This window comes from Pan troglodytes, chromosome 15 (assembly GCF_028858775.2).
Source record: "Pan troglodytes isolate AG18354 chromosome 15, NHGRI_mPanTro3-v2.0_pri, whole genome shotgun sequence".
Lineage (NCBI taxonomy): Eukaryota > Metazoa > Chordata > Mammalia > Primates > Hominidae > Pan > Pan troglodytes.
Window position 1 is genome coordinate 93,463,390 of NC_072413.2, and position 24,213 is coordinate 93,487,602.

The window sequence follows — 24,213 nt, forward strand, 5'->3', positions numbered from 1 at the left end:
TAAAAACGGGCCTAAAAACAAACAAACAAACAAAAAAACCAATCACCCTTCAGAATATGGAGTTGGGGCCTATTGTATGATTCTGGCTTGGGGTTCACGTTTAGAATATCCGCTTGATCTGGGAACCCCCAAGCCAATTCACTGACATAAAAATAGGAGTCGTGAAGATAAACCTCAGGAGGAGCCCAGCTGAAGCCAACAGAAAGCCACTCTCAGGTGGTGTCCCAGCTGCAGGCTTCTGCAGATGCATCCTGCTTAGGCTGAGCTTAGAGCTCAAAAGGACAACACCCCCCAAGGAAACAATCTACCATGTCAGGGGACACATAGGTGCCTGACGTGGAACTTCAGCCTTAGACCTGGAACCTCAGCCACTAGAAAAATCTGATGGGGACTGTAAAATACATATGTTTAGAATGATTGCAAATATAAGCTATATCTGGGAGGAATGCAAAATCTCAGGGGTAAAATGACATAATTTGTTAAAAAGAACAGGGAGACATAATACAGAACCAAATAAAATTTCTAACAAATGTAATTGAACTTGATAACTCAATGAACTGTTTCCAAATAAGGCAAAAATGGGGTGAGGAAATGCAGACAGAGAATGGACAGAGGGACTGGGGCAAGGGCAAGAGAGAGCAAGGAGGAAACACTGAAGGAGAAGGATTAAAGGGCAGGAGGAGGAAGGGAGGGGAGGAGGGAGAGAGGAAGAGAGAGAAAGGAGGAGAAGGGGGAAGCTGTTTGGATCAAAGTGAACATCACAGTCCATCAGTCAGTCAGTCAACACACCTATATGTATATTAAGCACTGCGAAACACTGGGTATCTGGATGGTAGATAATGGTGGATGCGTGAGTGGGTGGTGGAAGAGTTGGTAGGTGAGGATTGGGGGATGGGTAGCTAGGTGGGTAGATGGTGGGATAAACGAGTGGGTGATGGTCGATAGTGGGTAGATAGGTGGTGAAGGGGTAGGCAGTGGAGAGATGGATGAGTGAATGGGTGAGTGAGGAAGAGGTGGCTGGGTTGATGGGTAGGTGAATGAGTAGATAGATGAATGGGTGGGCGATTAAGTGGTTGAAGAGATGAATAGCAGATTGATCAGGCTGGTGGGGAAGTAGATGGATGAGTGAGTCAACAGATGGGTGGGAGAATACATGGATGAACAAATGGTGGGGTAGATAGGTGAATGGGGTGGTGTGTGGGTGGATAGTGAAGGGGAGATTTGGTGATTTAGTGGGGAGGTAGATGGGTGAGTAGGTAGACAGATGGATGGGAGGGTGGTTGGATAGTGAACAGGTGAGTAGATGGATTGATAGTAGAAAGATAGATTGATAGTAGGTAAATAGCTTGATAGTAGGCAAACAGTGGCTGGAATGGGTAGATAAGGGTGGATAGGTGGATGGGTGGGTGAGGATGTAGCCCACTCAGCCTCACCCTCACCTGGGCCTTGGCCTTCACTGCATCGTACTCAGCCTTCATTCTCTTCTGAGCATCTTCGTCCACGCTGGGGTCCCCGATCCTGTTGAACAGGGAGGCTGCCTCCTCCAGCAGCCGGTCCAGGAGCACCGCCTGGTTGTCCACATTGTGCAGCAGCACCTGGGCGTGGCTCAGCTGCCACTGCTTCTCCTTCAGGCCCAGCTGGAGCTCGATGTGGGGCTCCAGCGTGACCATCATCTTCTGGAACCAGCGGTAGAACTCATCTCGGGCCAGCAGGTACTCGCTCCAGTGCAGCCACACCCACTCGATGCGGCTGTGGGCACAGAGACCTCAAGGTTGTGAGGGAACCAGCCACCTGCCTCCCGGGTTGGGGGTCTGTGCTGTCACCCCCTCCCCAATACTAGCGGGCTGTGGTCTGGGGGCATGATGATGCCCTTTCTGGCCTCTGAGTCACCTGGACAGCTTGTTGACACTCCAGATTCTAGACCCTCCCTCAGTCCTACTGGATAAGACCCTCTGCCCAGTAAATAAGCTCCCTGCGTGAGGGTAGGAGCCAGGGGAGCTCAGACTCCAAACTTCCTCCCAGAACCACCAGTTTTGGGGATGCATCTTGGGGAGCCGTTTACCTCCAGCACCTTAAATCCTGGCCCTGAACTCCCACTGTCAATGCACAGACACCCCCCAGTCATTTCTCTCTGGCACTGGGGCTCTGAACACAGTTTCTCCAGGCCCCTGGCACACGCACACCCACTAATATTAGGAGCAGACTGCGGTTGGGATGTGTCCAGTCACCTACAGAGCACTTTGGATCTGTCTTTACTAACAGCAGGCATGGCCTAAAGCTCAAGCTCAGATCCCCAGCCTGTCTCCCTGGGGGCTGGTGGTCAGTGTCCTTAGACTGGCTTCCCAGCAGCCTGCTTGTCTCTGACCCTTCCCCATGGCTGGGGTGAAGGAGGAGCTCCTGCTATGTGGAATGCTGCCCCACTGACATCTGTGACATCTGCATCTGTGGGCTCGTTGCACCCAATGGGGACGGAAGGCTGGGAGCCTGCGTGTGGGTCCCAGGGGTGCTGTGAACTCACTCTGCAACCCCGCCTCTTCACATGCCTTAGTTTCTCCATCTCTAACATGGAGGTGGCTCTATCTCCCCAGCCAACATCAAGTCACTTTGTTCGGAATTTCCAGTGCAAGGATTTAGAAAGCAGGAAGCACTGTGCAAAGTCATTCCCATCTCCATGCACATCCTTGCTTTATAAAAATGGAGATGATCCTGGCAGCTCTTGTTTACTGAGGGCCTACTTTGTGCCAAGCAGTGTGCCTCGCTCTTGATATTTGCTATCCCCTCCTAACTTCCTAACAACCTTCAAGGAGCACTTGATTACTCCCATTGTCCAGAGAGGTGCTTGAGGTTCAGCGAGGTCAGGTAACTTTCCCAAACCACATAGGAAGTAACCAGCAGGACAAGAGTCAATGCCAGATCTGTCCGAGTGTTTGCTCCCCACCACCCCCTGTCCCAGCCAACCACCACCCAGCTTCCTGGTACAAGCAGGGAATCTGGCTACAGTGCTAGCAGGGCCCCAGGCCTTCTTTCTCCAGAGCCATTGTGCCATGCTCTGGAGGATGCACACACGGTAAGTCTCTTAGGAATTGTTGACAAAACACGCTGGGTTCCCAGTGTCTATTATCATCATTCAACCTGATTATAATTAGAAAGAGGCAGGCAGGGCTGGCCCTAATCCCAAGAGAATATCCTGTCCCCCGGAATCCCAGGACTGGAGAAATGTCTCTTGGGCAGAGGGCCCAAGCTAGTGTCACAGTGGGCAAGGAGGGTAAATGGCAGCTGTGGACAAAGGCCCTGGATGCCCTACCTGTGACAGTGAGTCATGTAGGTGACTGTCTCCTCCCATTGGGCCTTGATGTCCTTCAGCCGGGCCAGGATCCCGGGCTTCTGGTCCCCAGGGCAGCATGCCAAGAGGGCTTCGGCCATCCGTAGCACGAGGTCCACCTTCACACGCCCCTCAGGCTCCAGCTGGCATATTTTCTGTTGTGGACACACAAGCCAGTTTCCAGGGTTGGCAAAAGGCAGACAGGCACAACCCTGGGAAGATAGTGGCATGGTGCAAAGAGCCAGGACTCGAAGGCCAGAGGATCTGGGATTCACATCACAGCCCCTGCACCCCTTCTTGTGGGGTCTTGGGCAACCTGCTAATAGCTCTGAGGGTAGGAGGCGGGAGCAAAGGCGATTAGCATGCTGGGTGCTGTCCGATGAATGGCTCTCTCCTTCCCCACTCGGCCCATTTCTAGAGTGTGAACTCAGACAAGTTTCATTCTCTCCTTGGACCTGGTTTTCTCATTTGTAAAGTGCAAGTATTAATCATATCTATCTCTCAGATTTTTTTCAGGATTAAACGATGAGAAAATGCATGTGAGGTACATGTCTCAGTGTGCAGCGTGAGCATCTACCTCTCAGGGGCACTGCGAGGAGCTGGCCCAACCCAGGGCCCAGCTGAGCCTCCAGAATCATCTCTGTCTTTCGCAGTTTGCACCAGAGCCTTGCTCCTGAGGCTGCTCCCACCAGGGACCAAGAGCAGCTGGGACACTGAAGCAGCTCCCTTCCTGGGAGATGCTGAGTGAGTGACTGTAACTCACAAACAGCTCATGTTCCTGCAAACTGCCTTAGAACCCACAGCGGTCTGAGATGGCCCCTCCTGACCCTGCTCCTTCCTCCCTGCTCTCCTGGCCTCGGGATCATATCTGCATCCCTCTGACCAGCCTCTCCTGGCTCCCTTCCTCCCCATATTCTCCCAGGGGGATCCCCCTAATAAATACCATGCACATTTCATCTCATCTTGGTGTCAGCTTCCTGGAGGACTAAGACCAATGCATGATGTCCAGCAAATAGTAAGTGTCCAAGTAATGCTAGCTATTGTCATTGCTGCTACTATTCCAGTTCAGGGGCAGCTAAGGCTTGGTCTCTGTAGGCAAATATGACTGGATTCCAATCCCAGGGCCACTCCTTTCTACTGCTGTGACCTTTGTCACAGGAGTTACATTCTCTAGGCCTAAGAATGAGGGAAGATAAGCATTAGGTAATGTAGGGAGAGCCATGAGCATGCTGCCCAGCCCACACCGCAACCCAGTCACTACCTGCTCACTATTATTATTATTATCCTTATCTTTGGATATGTCTTTACCAACAGCAGGCATGGCCTAAAGCTCAAGCTCAGATCCCCAGCCTGTCTCCCTGGGGGCTAGCGGTCAGTGTCCTTAGACTGGCTTCCCAGCAGCCTGCTTGTCTCTGACCCTTCCCCATGGCTGGGGTGAAGGAGAGCTCCTGCCATGTGGAATGCTGCCCCACTGACAGCTGTGTGACCCCAGGCAGGTCACTAGGCTACTCTGGGTCTCCCTTTTTCATCCTGAGACAATGATAACAGTCTCTGCTTGTCCACCTCCCAGGGTTATAATATTAATTTTAAAAACACTTTTAGCCAGGTACAGTGCTGCATGCCTATAATCCTAGCACTCTGGGAGGCTGAGGCAGGAGAATTGCTCGAGCTTAGGAGTTTGAGACCAGCCTGGACAACACAGTGAGACCATGTCTCTACAAAAAAAAAAAAAAAAGAAATTAAAAATTAGCCGGATGTAGTGGCATATGCCTGTAGTCCCAGCTACTTGGGAGGCTGATGTGGGAGGATCGCTTGAGCTTGGGAGGTCGAGGCTGCAGTGAGCCGTGATCAAACCACTACGCTCCAGCCTGGGTGCCACAGTGAGACCATGTCTCAAAAAATAATATTAAAAATAATTAAAATAAAAACACTATGAATTAAACATGGGTATAAGTTAGTGTACTTTGTAAACTGTTGAACAATTTTGTAGACCCTTCCCAAATGTGTGCAAATGGGCAATGGTCCCCATCCTTTTTTTACTCCATACAATAATCGTTGATGATGACGATGATGATGACGATGATGATAATAGTATAGAAGGACTTCCCCTCCTACCTGTGTTATCAAAGAGTGAGGCAAACAAGCTCCTTCCAAAGGCTGTCTCTGTGTGCATGTGAGTGGGGGGTGCTCAGGGAGAGTGAAGAATGGGAAGATTCCTCAAGAGAGGGAAAGAGGGTTTGTTTGGCCAAGTAGCAGGATGTGGCAGGGGCCCAGGGGGTGGTGGCCACAGCAAGTACCCACACAGGGACCCCGAGTCCCTCTCAGCAGCGAGCAGTGATGGGGAAAACAAAAGTACAATAGTGGCCAGTGTGGCCTGAAGACCCAAGGGCCAGTGTGGAATGTTCTAGACTGAATACGATTATCCACCCAGGATGTTTCACACCACCCAGGGGCAGGGTTCCACAGCATGGCTGAGGATGAATTTGTTGCCATTCAGAGAGAGATTTAATTTGATTAAAAATAATAGTAGACCAGGCGTGGTGACTCATGCCTGTAATCCCAGCAGTTTGGGAGACCAAGGCAGGAGGATCGCTGAGGCCAGGAGTATGCAACCACTCTGGGCAAGACAGTGAGGCCCCATCTCTCCAAAAGCATTTTTTTTTAATTAAAAAAAAAAAAAAACTAGCCAGGCACAGTGGCATATGCCTGTAGTCCTAGTTACTCAAGAGGCTGAGGCAGGAAGATTGCTTGAGCCCAGGAGGTTGAGGCTGCAGTGAGCCATGATCACACTACTGCACTCAAGCCTGGGCAGCAGGGCAAGACCCTGTCACTAAAAAACTAAAAATAAGAAAAAAAGAGCCGGGTGTGGTGGCTCACGCCTGTAATCCCAACACTTTGGGAGGCCGAGGCGGACAGATCACGAGGTCAGGAGTTTGAGGCCATCCTGGCCAACATGGTGAAACACCGTCTCTACTGAAAATACAAAAATTACCCGGGCATGGTGGCGCACACCTGTGATCCTAGCTACTCAGGAGGCTGAGGCAGGAGACTTGCTTGAACCTGGGAGGCAGACGTTGCAGTGAGCCGAGATCACAACACTGCACTCCAGCCATCACACCACTGCACTCCAGCCTGGGCAACAGAGTAACACGCCGTCTCAGGAAAAAAAAAAAAAAAAAAAAAAAAAAGTAAGATGATATTTCTTATTCCCAGAAATGTGAAAGGAGACTTCATATTCCCCAAGCTAGCAACACAATAAGTCCGATTTTACAAACAAGGGAGCTGGGGACCCACAGAAACCACCAGCCTTGAGGAATGATTCTCTACAGCTGCCAGAGAAGCCTCCTCCACACCTGCTCCCAGCTTCAGCTCAGATGGAGTCCAGCTCTGAAAATCACAGGAGCCAACAACTCTGGGGAAGAAGTGAAATTCCATCTCCCTTGGCCACACCCAGAAGGAGCAGCCAGGTCTGGAATGTCCCATGCGGACAATGGCCCCTTCTCCAAAGCCTGGTGTCCTGACTGTGTGGTCCCCCCAGACCCCTGGACCTTTGTCCTTCTTATCCTCATGAAAGAGGCACAGGCTGGACAGAAGGGGACACAAAGACCCGAGACCCACTGCCTTTTCAAGGGAGTGAGTTTGATGCTTCTTTACCAATGCAGAGGAGCTGGCTGGTCCAAAGGCAGGCAAGACACCAAGCTCCCTTCCCCGACCTGGAGAAGAAACGTCTGCCCTGAAAGATCAACCTGTAGGAAGTTTATTGGAGGCTTGAAGCCAGGGGAGGCCAGAGGCTGTGGCTAGGCTGGAAAAGCCAAATTTTGAGAAGTAGATTCTACTCCTTTTCACTGCGCTGATGATTACACTCTTTGGCTGGTGTGAGATTCTTTTATAGCCCATCACCAGCAAGGACACAGTCCAGGAGTGCTTGGCAAGGGCTGCACGGCCAACTGGGAGAAAGTACTTGAACTGCAGCCACAGAATTATTCTAATTTGTAGCAGCCAATGAGGGCAAGGGGAAGGTGGGGATTGGATGTAAGGAAACACCTTGGAGAGAAGTATCAGGAGACCAGGAAAGTGGAGGAATGGGGTTAATTAGGGTTTTCCCTCAACCCAGCCAAGACCAGGTGAACCCCAGCTGAGCATTATGCTGAGTGCTAGGGTCCTGGATGAACAAGCTGGTAGGAAAGAGGGCTGCAGATAAGAGCGCAGATGACTGCAAAAAGGGCCAGAAGAGACCGCAAAGTAGTATGAGAGCTCAAGGAGGGATGGGAGAAATCCAGGAAGGCTTTGTGGAGGAGGTGGCATTGGCATCAAGCCTGCAGGTCTCTAATTAAAGACAACTGGAGAAGGATATTTGAGCAAAGGTAGGGAAGTAAGATATATTGAAGGATGAATGCATTGGGAATCCAAACCTTGAGAAACACCAGGATGCTCCTGACCGACAGGGTGGCCCAGAAGCTGGTGAGGAAGCTGCCTGGCTCAGGCCAGGACCCAGATACAGGACAAGGGAGCCTGAGATCGTGCCACTGCACTCCAGCCTGGGCAACAGAGCAAGACTCCATCTCAATAAACAAATAAATACATATGGTGGAACCTGGGAGTGTGGCTGGAAGCTCCTAAGACCCACTCCTGGAGGCTCTGGGGATAGGCAGGGACACTTGGTATGCTGTGTATCCCAGCTTCTAAAACCACAAGAAACAATCGCCTCCATTTCGCCAGCTCTGCCAGCATACCCTGCACTGTGCATGCAAGCATGTCTATAAATGATCGTCCTTAATCCTCCCTCCTTCCTGAAAGGCGGCAGCTATCACTCTCCCCGGAAGCAAGCTGAAGCTCAGAGAGCTCTGGGAAATCCTCCTGAGGTGCCACAGCCATGGCAGACTTTGGAGCCCGGGCCTGCAGACGCAGTAGCCAAGCTCTCAACCCAGGAGCGATGGGTTCTCCAATCACACCTTACAGAAAGCCCCCACCCCACGAGGATTCTGGAGTTTCCCTTAACCCCTCGGGAACACAAGGGGTGAGGGGGTTCGTTCCTGCTCTACAGATGGGAACATGAGGTCCCGGGAAGGCATGGGACATCCTCCCGGCTGCATGGCTATTAAGGGTCAGAACTGGATCAGAGCCCACGTCCCCGTCACTGCAGCAAACAGGCACTGGAGACAAGCCAACAGAGTTGGTGGAGGAAGCACAAGAGAGACCCCAGCACCCGGGGGTAGGTCCCATGGGTAGGTCGAGAGGCACTAGCTGCCCCCTCTTACCAGCTGGCAACAGGAAAACGTTTTCTTTCTTATTGTGAAATTGGTTTTGAAGTGGCAAAACACACAGTAAATGAAGCATGCCGGAGCCCCGTGGGAGGAGACAGTGGCAGAACGCTCAGGCCATGACTCCCCTCTGCCTGGACTCCACTCCCTCAGGGCTCACAGAAGTGCTGCCTCTGGCTTCCAGGGCCTATCCACCCTGGTCCTGCCAATGTGTCTTCCTAAGGACCACCCTTGACTTTGCTTAAACCAGAACCACCACCTGGAGGGAAAGACCTGCCAGCAAAGGGTAGAGAGTTTGAAATGCTAAGCACCCTAACACAGTGGGCACACAGGCAGGGCTGTGATGCTCACAGACAGGCAAGGTCAGGAGCTGGGGCTGAGAAAGGGGGAAACTGGTCAGGAGAGATGCACGGACAGGAGGGTTTCATTTCCTGTGCACACCCAGACCCACACAAAAGAGCATTCCAAGCGGAGGCAACACATGGACAAAGGCTTGGCGGTGGAAGGTCTAGGAGGTCTTCTGCCAATCAAAGGAGGGCGTGAGCTTGCGAGGTGTGACAGTGGCTGGAGCTAAGGCCGGTGTAAGCTTGGGAGGTGTGACAGTGGCTGGAGCTAAGGCCAGTGTGAGCTTGGGAGGTGTGACAGTGGCTGGAGCTAAGGCTGGTGTGAGCTTGGGAGGTGTGACAGTGGCTGGAGCTAAGGCCGGTGTAAGCTTGGGAGGTGTGACAGTGGCTGGAGCTAAGGCTGGTGTAAGCTTGCGAGGTGTGACAGTGGCTGGAGCTAAGGCTGGTGTGAGCTTGGGAGGTGTGACAGTGGCTGGAGCTAAGGCCGGTGTGAGTTTGTGAGGTGTGACAGTGGCTGGAACTAAGGCTGGTGTGATCTTGGGAGGTGTGACAGCGTGGAGAGCTAAGGCTGGAAAAGAGAGTGGTGCAGATAGTGGGGGACTTTTGAAGCCAGGTGAAGTTTGCTTTTTCTTTGGTGGACAGTGAGAGCCATGGAAGGTTTTAGAGGAAGAGAATAACATCATGGGACCCACATTAGGGGTGTGCCTCATACATGCTTGTGCAGTTGCCCTGATTGTTTGCATACGTGTCTCCATTAGGCTGGGAACCCTCAAGAGCAGGGTGGGCCTCACCCACCTGCACAGCTCCAGCCCTGGCATAGGGATGGCAGAAAGCAGGGGGTATTCCACTCTTGGGTGATCTGTGAGGGAGCTTCCCAGACAGAAGGTGAAGGGAGCACAGCAGAGAGCTTGAACGTGAGAGGGCTCTCCAGGCACAGGAAACGGTGTGAGGAGACTCCATTTCCCCAGTTGCAAATGCAGACAATGGCTCCTGCCTCTGGATGTGGCGGTGACACTGAAATCAAACACTGACTCGGAAAGGTGATGAGGATTGTTAATTCCCACGGTCCACTTCCAGAAAGGGCATGAGATATAAGCAATATGGTGCACAGTGCGCAGAATCGAGAAGACAGCACACACAAAGGAAACACACAAGGAACCAGCTGTGGGGTCACCACTGCTTCCAGCCTGGCTGGGTGACTGGTTTGCTGCGGGAGAAGGCAGCACCCCACCCCCCACTAAGAGCAACCATTGTTGGGTGATAAATTAGAATTATGGGATATCTAAATGGATGTGACCCCAGAGGTGTGGAAGTCAACTGCTCCATTTGCAGATGGGAAAACTGAAGCCCAGAGTGGGGCAGGGATTTGACCAAGGTCACACAGCAATCTAGCATCAGCGAGGAGATTATAACTCCGGCCTCCGACTCTTAGCTCAGTATTCTTCCCTCTTGTCCCCAGGCCACGGGCGACCCACACTCAGACAGGGGCACCATGATGCCAGGCCAGGCACTGGGTACCAGCACTTAGTGCTACATGGTCTTGTGCCAGGTGGGGTGGGTAAAGCCAGACTCTGGTTCTGGAGAAGCTCAGGAAGTCACTCCTTGCTGGGCAGAGCCCCTTCCCCACTCCTCTGGAGGAAGACCTTGGCCAACCCAGATCTGGCAGGGACCCCAACCAGGCAGAAGCAGAAAAGGGGTGGGAAGCCCCCCAGCAAGGGCTGGGGACCCACCAGGCTGCACGGGTCCCCCCTGCAGGGACAGGAGGATGAGAGGACAGGCTCTAGTTCCTTGTCATCAGAGTGTGTTCCAAGGACCAGCAAAAATGGTATCACCCGGAACTTGTCAAAAGCAAAGTCTCAGACTTTACCTCCACGACCCGATCAGAGTCTACACTTAAACAAAATCTCCAGGAGATCTGTGTGCACATCAGAGTTTGAGAAACATTGGTTTAGTCCACCCTTGCCTTTAACAGATAGGAAACCTGAGGTCTGAGGGCGGGGTGGGATGGGGCCAAGACCACAGGGCCATCTGAGGCCACGCCTCTGCATACCTCGGTCTCCCACAGCCTGGCCTCCAGGGCCGCGCGGGGTCCCTGCGTGTTGTCATTGACCTGCAGCTGGTCCTGCACAGCCTTCATCCATGCCTGGGCATCCTCCATGCTCCTGTCAAAGTCCTCCTGGGGCTGCTGAGTCATGGCACCTGCAGGGGCTGAAGAAAGGGCCACAGATAAGGCCAACAGGCAGGAATGTAGGGGGCTGCGAAAAGGCCCCCGGCAGGACACCTGGGACAGGCCCACTCCCACCACCAACACTCCCCTGGTGCTCCCAGTTGGGCAATATGGCCAGAGGTGAGCACGTTTGTCAGGACTGGAATTAGGCAGGGAAGGAAAACAGGTCTGGCCTCTGGGAGAACTGGCCCAGGGCTCTGGCCTGGCAAAACTGCTTTGTCTTTGGCCTCTCAGGTTCCCTGCTTCCTCTTCTCGCAGCTTGGGGCCCGGAGGCAATTCTCGTCTGTCTATTCAGATTGCATGCTCTCCAAAAGAGGACGTCAAAACCTGCAGTCCGAAACGTCTGGACCCATAATGATCTTGATTTGAATGGATCAAAGAGGCCTCAACCTAAGGAACACTGTTCTGGGCATGGGCCAAGCCGACACCAGCCCTGAGCTCTCCCTGAGATGAACCTCTCAGGCTGGGGATGGCCGTGTTAGGTGCATGCCGTCCCCACCACTCCACCAACCTGGGTCCATGGGCAGGTCCTGCTAAAGTTACCCACTGAGCCACTCCCCTCTGACCTCCGCGCAGCACTCCTCGCAACCACTGAAAACGAACGTAACGCTTGAGATGCAACCCGCTTGCTATGCCGGCCCTAGGTAACACCTGCCTGCTGGCATAGGTCACCCACCAGAGACCCCTTTTGCTGGACTGTCCATTTGACTTCCCCTGGGCTATGGCTGCAAAGCCTCAGATTTTCTCCTGTGACTTTCTTAAAATCCCAGTTAGTCCAGGCAAAACTCTTCCGTATTCCAGTTCTAGTTGTCTGCATATAGCAACCATGTGACTGCTTTGAACTAAAGTTATTTGTATTTGCATTTTATTCAAAGGGATTGTGTCTGGTTTATCCTCCAATCTCCCACAAGACCTTGTACAGAGTAAGGCCAATGTTGTTAGATGAGCCCAGAATGGGTACAAAGTTTAACACATCAAAAAACTCAACATGGCATTATTTAAAATGGCAAAACAAAACCAGAAACAACCCACATGCCCAATTATAGGCGATTGCTTAAGTAAGTTATGGTACACTTGCACTTTAGAATATTATGCAGCCAGCAAAAAGGAGGCTTAAAATGAATTTGTGAATGGGAATTTTTAGGATATAATGGCAATACCAAAAAAGAGACAAAATTATATATTAGGTAGTCACAACTCAACAACTAGTAAAAGCAAAACAAAACATTAACAAGAACTACACTCATAGAAAAAGGCTGGGGCCGGGCATGGTGGCTCATGCCTACAATTCCAGAACTTTGGGAGGCTTAGGCAGGAGGATTGCTTGAGCCCAGGAGTTCAAGAAAAAGGCCAGGACGTCTTGCCATTAAAGGGTCTATGTGATCAAGTCAGGGCTGTGTGCAGTGGCCTTAGCCCCTTTCAGGCCTGGCTTTTAAGCACATTCCATGGGAACCTCAGGCCTCTCTCTCCCTGGCATTGGGGGAGAGGCACAGTGACCTTGAAGGCCACTTGGTTGAGATGGGTAGGACCACCATTGGAAGTTTTTTTTTTCCCCCTTATTTTTCTCTATTAAGCACTTAGAATTTACTTTACAATTTTTATTACATTACAGTAAAAATCATCACTAATAAAAATAAAAATTGTCTTCACTCATCAGTTAGTAAGTATCTACTGGGAAGCTGGGCACCATCCCCAGGCCCCGCACGGGGCCAGAGGAAGCTTCAGGGAGAACCCACAAGAGAGAAGGAGAAAATGGAAGAGGCCATCAGACGCGTGCTGGGCCAAAGGATGCGGGCTGGCCAGGGGGAGGTGGGCGACGTAGCGGGCTGTGCTCTGGAAACCCGTCCTGTGATTCTCCCAGTGAGTTGCTTTCCTTTCAGACCTGTTTTGACTTTCTTGTAACAACTTAATATGTTCCCTGTAGCCACTCCCTGCCTTTGAATGCTTTACTTGAAAAGCACATTGGATGTGCAAGCATTTAAATGTATTTGTTGTGGCTCTAATTTCTCGGCTAGTGTGTGACTTGCATGGCTTCCAAAAACTCAGCTTTTATTTTTATTAAGCAAAGAATGGGAGGGACAGAGACGAGTCCTGCTGAGTCTCAGATGACAGGACAGTGGAGAAGCGTGGCTCTAATCATCAAGAGGCAGCGAGGCTTTAGAGCACCCCTTCTTGTTGGCAATGCCCGTGACCTGTGAGGCTCAGTGGTTGGTGTCTGGAGGGTATAGCAGATGAAACCCAGGGACCCGGTGGGGTTGAGCAGGCGGGGATGCTCAGACCAACAGAACTGTGGGCTGGGCGAGGCTGCAGGCAGAGTTCAGGAGACCTGAGCCTCCTCTGCAATTCTGCCTATTTTGCTTCAGTTCAATGAAACACAGGACTTAAGCACATGCTAAGAGGCAGGCCTGATGCTATGATCGTAGCATCCAATAAGCAGACAGCAGACACTATCTTACTCTAAAGAAGCTCTCAGAGGAGCTTCTTCACCACCTAATGTGGTATCAGGGACAGTTGAACAGGGAGTCTGTGAGGGACCTCTGAGGTTGTGGGTTGAGAGGGTCGATGTTACTGTGATCCCTGCACGCCAGGTCCTGGGGACCAGCTTCTGCCCTGGGACTACCAGACTGCTCTGGGTCCTCCCTTTTTCTGCCCGTCGGACCCCTCCTCAGCCAGCCTAGAGCACTGCTTCCTGTGTCACCATTGCCTGTAAGGCAGGCCAAGGTAAGCCAGCCTCCCACAGCCATTGCACAGGCGCTGGTCACTCCCTGAACCCCTTGCAAGGAAGAATGGTCTGGGGGACACTGTCTATTGGCAGAGGTATACTCTTCCTGTAAAGGGTCAGGTAGAAAATGTTTTTAGCTGTCTCGGGCCACATACAGTCTCTGTTGCATAGTCTCCCTTGCTTTTACGACCCTTTGAAAATGTCAGACCCTTTCTTAGCTCACTGGCTAGACAAAAACACACCACGAGGGCACTTGGCCTATAGGCTGTCGTGAGCCATCCCCTATCTCAGGTGGTCCAAGGCTACAACCAGCAACTGCAGAAAGCCCAGCAGGCAGCAAAGCTAGCTGGCTAAGTGACCCCACCGGCACATGTCTGGGAAAGAGTCAGCCATGAGGCCAGAAGGACCTAGAATTGGTCCCAGTGGTCAAGACCCCATGACTCACTAGCTGTGTGGCATCTGGCTGGTCACTTAACCTCTCTGGGTGTCCATATTCTCATCTGGAAAATGGGGATAACACCTAGATTTAATTAATTTAAAAACCCATCCAGGTGCAGTGGCTCATGCCTGTAATCCCAGCAGTTTGGGAGGCTGATACAGGAGGATCACTTGAGCTCAGGACCAGCCCAAGCAGCATAGTGAGACCTCGTCTCTACCAAAAAAAAAAAATTAGCCAGGTGGAAGGATCACTTGAGTCCGGAAGGTCCAGGCGGCATTGAGCTATGATGGTACCACTGCACCCTAGCCTGGGTGACAGAGAGAGATTCTGTCTCTAAAATAAATAAATAAATAAAAATTTAAAAAAATTGCCCAGAACCTGGAGCACACACCATGCTTGGAAATAGTTCCTTTTTACCAAACGCACAGGTGTTGGGTAGAGGGCTTTCCTTCCTTGGGAACCTGCATCCAGACAGCAGCTGTCTCACCAGCTCAAGGTTGGGGGAGCATAGGAACTGGGTTACCAGCTGATAGACTAATGAATCAGTGCACTAAGTGGCTGCTGAGTGCAGGTGCTGAGGATGTGGAGACAGACCAAGTGTGGCTCTGGCCTGGTGAGGCTCCATGTCCAGTGCAGTGGGGGTGGAGGGCAGGGATGGACGCACAGTAAGGCAGCTACAGTGAGGCCAGCATGAGTTTTGAGACAGGAGGACAGGGGCCACGGGACCTCAAAGGAGTGGTTGTCACCTGGCTCGAGGAAGGTGGCTGGGAGGCACTGCCTGCTGAGGGCACCGGAGCTGGCAAGGGTTAGGCATTGGAAGGGGCGGGTAGGAGACAGCTCCAGGCCAGGGTGTGTGGAGGAGGGAAGCGCTCTGCACTCAAAGGTGGGCTGAGACTGGAGTCACTGCAGAAATGGCAGACGCACACGGCCAAGGACAATGAGAAAAGGTTGCAGGAGTGAGCAGAGCCAGCATGCCTCTCTGGCACGGGAGAAGTTTTGTCTCTGGACTGGTTGAATGGAGATAGGATTAAAAAATAAATAAATAAATAAATAAATAAGAACTGTGCAGTTTCCAAACAGTATTGCAAAAGAAATGTGCTCAGGGGTAAAAAGAAGAAAAAAAAAGTATTTTCTGTTTCCAAGCCCTGTCTGGGGACATCCCTGGGGTGTGGCTGCAGGCAGCGGGAGAGTAGGGCTCTAGGCGTGTCTCTGAGCTGTCCCCACTGAGTCAGTGAGAGGGCTGGCCATGAGAGTGCTGACCCTTTCTGGGTCATGCTGGCGCTGGTGTATGGAGGAGACAGAAAGGAAACAGCCTTGGGTTTGGGTTTCAGCGTCCATGTGGTTATCGCAAATGACAGCGGAAGAGAAGTGATTTTTTTTTTCATGATGGAAACCCCCGAGCTGGGGCAGATGATGTGGCAGGCTTGAGACAGAGCACATGATCAGAACACAGAACCTGAGTCAAAAGCCATGGGCCTGGAAGACCAGCCAGTCCCCCAGAGGTGGATAAGGTCTGTGGGCATGGCTGGAGACACAGCCTCCCCAGGAATGGACAGTAAGGATGCACTTTGGGAGAGGACAGGAATCTTCCAGAATCTGAGCTCCAGGCTTTAGCCATCTTCTCAAAATGGGACACCTTAATTTGAGTCATAAAGAAAGCTCAGAGCGCTTTGAAGAAGCTGAAATGTCATAAGGAAGAGTGTGGTTGATTCGGGGATACTGGAAAACGTGATGCAAACTGAAAAAAAAAGGCCGGCCGTGGAAGAGAAGGTGCTAACACTCATGAAATAATGAAGGCCCACACCACGTGAGGCCCTTGTCCAAAAGCCACCCCGTGTGGGCCTCCTGGCATCCCCGTCTGAAAGGCAGCCCCAGCCCATCTCAGGAGCAGCAGAAGGGGAGTATCGGGGCTACCTCTCAGCTGAGCTCTGTGGCCCATTAGCTGGCGGCCTGGGCAGAGCTTCCTCCCCACCCCCCACCCCAGGCACAGCAGCGGCGTCTACCTCTTAGAATGCTGCGGGGCTGACTGGGGCAGGTGTGGGAGCACCTGGTCAGTAATAGGTGCGTGGGGCACAGGAGCGGCTGTTACCTTCCACAACCCTAGATAAGAATGCGCAGACTGCAGTCATTGGCCCAGGACATGGAGGCACTTGCAGTAGTGCTGACATTTAAACCTTGTTCTATTGGATTCTGAAGCCCTAGATTCTCACTAGACCATATTGACTCCAAAATAAAGTTGAACTTCACCTACCATGGGGCATCCACTAGAACTGCCCCTGGGAGGAAAGCAACCCCGTGTGAGTCAAGGTTCAATCAGCAGAGTAAAGCCCCTCCGAGTCCAGCTATGAACCAGGAGGGTGTAATGAGGAGGAGGAGCTGAGAAGCTGCAAGGAGACAAAAGGAAGCCCAGAGATCAACCCCTAGGCTGGAGAGACAAGGCGGAGAGGCGATGTTAGATGTTCCTAGACCCATGTTGGAGGCCACTGAGCAGCAGGAACTAGAGCCCCAAAGGAGATACATCTGCTGCAGGAGACGCCACCCAGGGCGGAGAGGCTGTCAGAGAAACCCCCAGCCGACTATTTACCTCTGGTCCTGCCAGAAGCCAGTATAGGGGAGCCGGGACAATGCAGCCCTCAGGCGGTCAGCTCTCCTGTGACCCAGGGCAGAGCAGAGGACAGGGAGAAATAGATGTGTGGGCCCCCAGGCCAGGGCTGCCCCTGTAGTCCATCGGGTAACTGTGAATGTCCATCTGGACACCAGCTCCCGTTGCCCTGATTCCAGGCCTGAAAGCAATTGGCCGAGATGCAATTTGGTCTCTGGGGGACCAGGCTTGCAGGAAGGAAAGGATACTGGCATCTGGCACTGAAAAAACGCCCGAGGCAGATCGCCTGCTGGGTCAGCACGTGGATTGCCAACTGGGGCTGAGGGCCCTGTGTCCTGGGGTCGCTGGGCCCAGACCTCTCTCCCTCCCTTCCCCTTCCCCGGCTCTCCAAAGCTCAGGGTGCTGGGTGGGGCCCCTACTTGGCTTTGCAACGCCACTGGTGAGGGGCTGATGCCCCATAAGGAACAGGTTCTTACCTCTGTCTCAATCCCTCCAACATCCTAACAGCAGTTTCTAAAATTCTCTGGGGCCAGGCGCGGTGACTCACGCCTGTAATCCCAACACTTTCGGAGGTCAAGGCAGGCGGATCACCTGAGGTCAAGAGTTTGAGATCAGCCTGGCCAACATGGTGAAACCCTGTCTCTACTAAAAATACAAAAATTAGCCAGGCGTGATAGCGGGCGCCTGTAATCCCAGCTACTTGGGAGGCTGAGGCAGGAGAATCGCTTGAACCCGGGAGGCAGAGGTTGCAGTGAGAAGAGATTGAGCCACTGCACTCCAGCCTGGGCAACAGCGAGACACCATCTCAAAATAAATTAATTAATTAATATTATCTGGGAATTTGAAAACACTAATTCTTGTCATTCAGTGATCCAGAGGCTCCTGCTCGGGTCCTAACCCAATCTCGTTAGCGAACTCCCCTGAAACATGAGAGCAAGCCCCTCCCGAGCAAAGAAAGCGGCAACGTCAGTTTCAGGGAGTGACTGTCATGTGGCGGGCATTATTTGTCCCATTTTACAAAGAGGGAAACTGAGACTTGGAGACGCAAACAGTCTGCTGAAAAGTGGTGGACCCAGGTCCACCAATAACAGTAAAAGCCGACATTTACCTGGTGTTCTGCAGGTGCCTGACTGTATGATAAAAGGTTTGTAGGTATTAACTCACTTATCCTACATAGGCCCAGTGACACATTCGCATTATACTTAACAGCTGAGAAAACAGGTTTAATGATACTAACAACGCTGGCCAAAGTCACCGGGACGCTAAGTAGCAGAGGCAAGACTTGAACCAAGGATGACTTGAGTCTAAACTCTTTGCTCTTAAATCCCCTGGTGCCACACAGCTTCCACAGCCCTCTCTGTCCCTCCCAGAACCCCACTGGTAACTGCCGAGTTCCAGGAAGGTAACTTCAGGGCAGGAATCTATCTTGAGCCGCAGCTCAAGAATCTAGAGTTCAGGGAAACCAACTGAGCCCCCCAACTGCCAGGCAGCCTCTGTCACACTGTGCCTGCTCACTCCAGCCCTGTGCCAACCCAGCTGCCCACTGACATTCTGCTCTGGAACTCAGAAGGCATTGGGATTCAGACCCAGGTAAACCCCAGCTCCCATGGCAGGCCCCGTTAGCAATTACAGCCTGGTGCCCCTGCTCTGTCAAGCTGGCCAGGGCCGCCCACCACAAGCTGACCCAGAGTTCTGGCATGGGCGTGCTCGCTTGCCGTGACTCACTCGGCTGTCCTGTGACTCATTCCTGCCCTGCCACACACATTCCCACCCTTATCCTCTCTTTCCCACTGCTCTCTTATGCTTGGATGTTATTTCAGGAACTGAGTTACAGCTGGTCTTAATCCCAAAGCTTTTTCCAATGGATTCTGGGAACACAATTTTGTTTATTTATCGCAGAGGAGGTTGCACCAAGAGGATAGACCTTGGCAATCTTCTCCTCTGTGGCACTGGCAGAAGGTGATTCTCAGAACAAAGTGTGTGAAAGGAGGGATAGGAACTCAACGGTGGCGCCCATGCATTATCCCATTTAATCTCACAACAACCCTGCCAGCCAGCTAATTCAAAGTGAGGAGCAATTACTGGGCTTCATTCCGTCTTAGAGGTGAGCAGACAGAGGCTTGGCAGGTTAAGGGACTGCACCAAAGCCATGCAGGCTGCAGGGCCATGCCACCCTCTGTCCACCAGCTATGCATGGTTACACAAGAAGTCCCACCTTGGAAAGGGTTGTGAGGTCCACTCTACAATTACAGCCACAAAGGACACTGGCCAGGGACTGCTTTGGAGGCAAGCGGTCCCGAAGCCATTTTAAGTCAGCCCCACTGTCACAGACCGGTGGTGTCTGGTAGGGAAAGCCAGCTGCTCTCTGATGCACCTCCTTCTCCAGATACGCCAACCATAAAACCCATTTCCAGTCTCTCTTCAATGAATGAAACCCAAGTTCCCTAGGCATAGTCTGGAGGATGCCAGGATTTCCACCCGGGAAGTGCTGGCCTTGGCAACACACAAATACAGGTGTTTGAGAGGGAGAGAAGACACCAGGGCAGCTAAGAGGGAAATGGGACAGAGTGGAGGGGGCAGAGTGTACGCAAGGTAAAAAGAGGTCCCCAGCCGTGGTAGGGATGAAGGCCAGGCTGCTGCAGAGATATGTTCCTAGGGCAGGGTGGGTGGCTCCAAGGGGTGGGGCCTTAGCTCTTGGGACCAGGTGTGATCGTCTCAGGCTCCAATTGGAGACTTTGAAGGGGAGGGCTCCCAGGAGGTTCAAGGGGGCTCCGGAGGGGAACCCTGGCCACGGAGTAACAGGGGCTGCTGGCAGTGTGGGCGGAGCTGGTCAGAGGGCAGGCAGGCAGGGCACTGGCCATCTGCTGCAGGTCAGAGAGCACTGGGCAGGGTACCAGGGCACAGGTACCAGCCTGGCTGGAACATTGAGTGCCATGGGCCACTGGTGTGTGGACAGGCCAGTCAATGCAGCGGGGTTGGTACTGGCTTTTCACACTGGGAGTGTGACTTATGCATGGGTTGTGAAATCTACTCAGGGGTCTTGATCAAAAGTGCTTTGTAAGGAAAGAAGATAGAATAGAATGAAAAATATCACAGTGCCTCTCATGGATGAAGGATAAATATTGTTTCATGAGACTGTTGCTTGTTTGATGGATGTGTTGCATATGTATAAATGTAGAATGTATTTCACTGAGAGTTATGATTTAAACAAAACCAAAATCCTTTGAGGAACGGTGGATTCGCTCAGTGGTTCTCACACTGGCGCCTGCCTCAGAGACACCTGGGGGTCTTGTTAAACCACAGATGGCTGGATCCCACCCCCAATTTATAAAACTGGGGGCTAAGAATTTGCATTTCTAATGAGTATTTAGGTAACATTGACACTGCTGCTCCAGGACCTCACTTTGAGAACCATGGGCTTGGAGGATGTCTCAGCCTCCCGTAGACGAGAACAGATGATTCTAACCGTGGGCATGAGTGTGTATTTGGCAAATTCATCCACACGGTGGGAGGGCAGTTGGGGCTGGGTCCTATTAGGTTTGAGTCAATGTAGGCCAAGATTAGAAATCAGAAAGCAATGAAACTGCAAAGAACCCCTGCCCTTCTTGCCTCAACTGCATCAGTCACTTCTGTTTCTGAAGAGCAGAGCAGGCTGCCTCCTCTTGGAGAAGGACAGAGTGAGGCGGGGCTGCTGGCTCCCTCCCCAAATTCCAATGGGCTTCACTTCACACAGCTTCCCTGGAGCCACCTTAATCAATAGACCTGAGGCATTCACTTGAGAGTGAGAACGCACACATTCCTCAGATGCCCTGAAGGTAAACTGAGAGAGTCGGCTGCTCCCCGACCAAAGACAGGACGCCCTAACCTACAGGTGCTAGGAGCTCTGCAACCCCATCTTCTGATGGCCACCCCTGCCCCACAGCCCCTAAACCTCCCAGGAATGCCGAAATGCTCAGCTTTTTTTCCCTCTGCCCTCACCAGGCTGTCTCCTCTCCCTCTCCCCTTACACCACTCCCTCTAGGATACCCAGCATCCCCACAGGCTCAGCTCAGATGGCTCCTCTTCCAGAAAGCCTTCCCTGAATGACTGACACAGCCATGGCCACTCCTATGCAGACATCCATCTCAGCCTGGATCCCACTGGACTATAAATATCTGTCCCCTCATCTCTCCTGCTCCTCACTTCACCTCCTTCGTGGAGCTCAGCACCTGCTCTGAGTCAATATGAATGAATGCAACTTCTCCCACCTCACCCCTGAGGACCAGCAGAGTCTGATTTGGGACAAGGGTCAGGGGAGGGACAGAGGTGCAGACAGCAGCCTGCACTCAAGGGGTACACTGCACCCCCACCACCCCTTATCAGCTCCATCCGCATGATGCCAGGCAGAAGGGAGAAGGGCTGTGTCCTCTGGAAGCCCTGGGAATGTGGCCCTTCCCCGACCCCACACATTTCAGTGGAAACACACTCCCCAGTGCCCATAGATGAAATCTCCAGGGCCCTGGCCCCTGAGGAGAGCTCCCATCTGCTCTGGGGCAAGGCTAATCCCAGGTACTGAGCCAGCCCCCAGGCCCCCATCACCCCCAAGAAGATCTGGCCCAGTGGGGCAGTGCCACCCAGGATGTCTGACCCCTGGTCCCTGCACCTGCCTGCACCTTCCTCAGTGACCCACCCAGCACCCTTGACAACATGGCACTGACACCTGTCCCCCAGGCCGCCCCCCACTCCTCTCCCAATGTCTTCTTGGCCCTGGGAGTCAGAGGTGCCAGGCCTTACCCTCCCCGCCAGCGCCTCATGCCTTCTCAGGCAGGGGTCTTCCCCACAGAGGGACCCTCCCTGAACCCCCCAGACCTGCCTGGCTGGCTGGCCCTGCCTTCCCTGACATCTCCCTCTTCCTGGGCCATCTGTACTGCAGCCCAAAGGAGCAAGAATGGTGCAATGACCACACACACGTCACCACACTCCTCCTTGGCCCTAAACCCCAGCGGCCCGTGGACAGACCCTTTTAAAGCAAAATTATGGCTGCACAAGAACACATCCTCAGAATGTACTCTTTTCAACACAGACTTGAGAAATGACAGCCTTCTACTAGATGAACATGTCTTTCCATTGAAAAGGACTGTGCCAAAATATAGGGTTTACACCTTTTTGTTTCTATTACACGCAAGTTTTTAAACTTCACATAAAACTCATGGTCTCCAAAGAAATCCTCCTGACATCCCAAGGTGAGGGACCCCAGCCTGAAGGATAAAGTCAGTGTTCCTTGGACCCTCAAGGACGGTGCCTCCTGCCAGCCCTACAGTCCTAACTGGCCAGGGTGCTCCCTGCGCTGCATGCCAGCTGCACCACACTGCCTGCGTTTCTAGAATATTAGAGTCTGGGTGCCACAGCTCCAGTTAGTTCTGCCTGGAGAGTCCTTCCCCCACTCCGCCCCACCCGCCCCTCCGCACCTGCTTCTAGCTGACTCTTCCCTGTCTCTTTCAGCTCACAGCCACTGCAGGTGCAGAGGAGAAATCTTTTCAGCCTCTGCTCCCCCTGGTAGAAGCGACTTCTCCTTTCTTTGGGTCCCCACAGGGCCCTGTAGCTGTTGCCATTTATGACATGTTTACTAAGCATTTGACATGATTTTCTTATATTCTCTTACATTCTTTCTTATATTTCTTACACCATGGAGGTAGGTCCTGTTATTGTTCCCATTTCTCAGTGAGAAGACCAAGGACTGGGGAGGCCTGGCAAGGTGAGGGATAGAGTGAGACCCGGAGCCGGCACTTCCACCACGATGCCGTGTTTCACTGTCCGTGTTGCTGGCACGAACCACAGGAGCTCCCTGAGGAGGGGTTTGTCATGTTCATCTTCCTGACTGATCGGCTGGAGATTGGAGCTGCCATTATTTTAAACCACCTTCTTGGGGGGTATAATTGGTAAACAAGGCACTTCGCATATTTCAACTGCACAATTTGATAAGTTTTAGATATACACCTATAAAGCCAACACCCGTCCACAAAATGAACATACCCGCCTCCCCTTTAAGCTCCCTGGCTGGTTTTGTAATTCCCACCTCCCACCTACACCCTCTCCCAGCCACCACTGATCTGCTGACTGTCGTTGTAGATTTGTTTGCATTTCCTAGAGTTTTGTACATGAATGGAATGGGATGACACAGAAAATACAGGCGACCCCTGAACAACACAGATTTGAACTGTGTGGGTCTCCTCATACACAGATGTCTTCTGCCTCTGCCACCCTCGAGACAGCAAGACCAACCCCTCCTCCTCCTCCTCCTCCTCAGCCTACTCAACATCAGGACGATAAGGATGAAGAACTTTATGATGACCCACTTCCACTTCATAAACAGTAAATACATTTTCTCTTTCTTATGATTTCTTAATATCATTTTCTTTTCTCTAGCTTACTTTATTGTAAGAATATAGTATGTAATATATACAACATACAAAGTATGTATTAATCAACTTTTTGTTATCAGTAAGGCTTCCAGTCAACAGTAGCTATTAGCAGTTAAGTTTTGGGGGATTCAAAAGTTAGACTTAAATTTTCAAGTGTGCAAGGGCCTGGTACCCCTAACCCCTGCAATGTGCAAGGGTCAACTGTACTCTTTTTAGAGAGAGGGATCTGATTTTTTCACTCAGGATGGTTATTTTGAGATTCATCCATGTCGTTGCCTGTATCAGTGGTTTGTTCCTTTTTGTTACTGAGTACTATTCCATAGCATTCCTGTGCCACAGATTGTGGATTCATGCACCCACAGATGGACAGTTTCCAACAAAGCTGTGATGAATACTTGTGTGTGCACATATGCTTTCATTTCTCTTGCGTAAATACCTAGGAGTGGAATGGCTGGATTACATGGTAGGTGTATATTTAAGAAACTGCCAAGGCCAGGCGTGGTGGCTCACACCTGTGATCCCAGCACTCTGGGAGGCCAAGGTGAGAGGATCACTTGAGCCCAGGAGTTTGAGATGAGCCTGGGCAACACATGGAGATCCTGTTTCATAAAAGAGGAGAGGAGAGGAGAGGAGAGGAGAGGAGAGGAGAGGAGAGGAGAGGAGAGGAGAGGGGAGGGGGGGGAGGGAAGGGGAGGGGAGGAGAGGAGAGGAGAGGAGGGACTGCAAAACTGTTTTCCAAAGTGGCTGCACCTCTTTACATACCCAGCAGCCATGTGTGAATTCCAATTCCTGCACAGCCTTGACAACACTGTACGGTCAGTCTTTTCATCTTAGCCCTTCTGGTAGTATGTCATGCTGGCTCACTGTGGCTTGCATTTCTCACTGGTTTTGGCAT

At 52.0% G+C, this 24,213-nt stretch overlaps 1 protein-coding gene across 8 annotated transcripts in view; it reads right to left on the minus strand.

Annotated features, from left to right (window-relative positions):
- Positions 1-24,213, minus strand: part of SYNE3 (spectrin repeat containing nuclear envelope family member 3) — a 109,758-nt gene that overhangs the window by 57,815 nt on the left and 27,730 nt on the right. For all 8 annotated transcript variants that reach the window (XR_010151022.1, XR_010151023.1, XR_001709312.4 and 5 more), the window contains exons 2-4: positions 10,978-11,135; positions 3,305-3,477; positions 1,440-1,749 (exon numbers count right to left, since the gene is read on the minus strand). Coding sequence is in view for 5 of the 8 variants with exons in the window: in XM_016926693.4 (XP_016782182.3) it covers positions 1,440-1,749; positions 3,305-3,477; positions 10,978-11,135 (641 nt within the window). In the remaining 3 variants the exon portion in view is untranslated. The remainder of the gene's footprint in view (positions 1-1,439; positions 1,750-3,304; positions 3,478-10,977; positions 11,136-24,213) is intronic.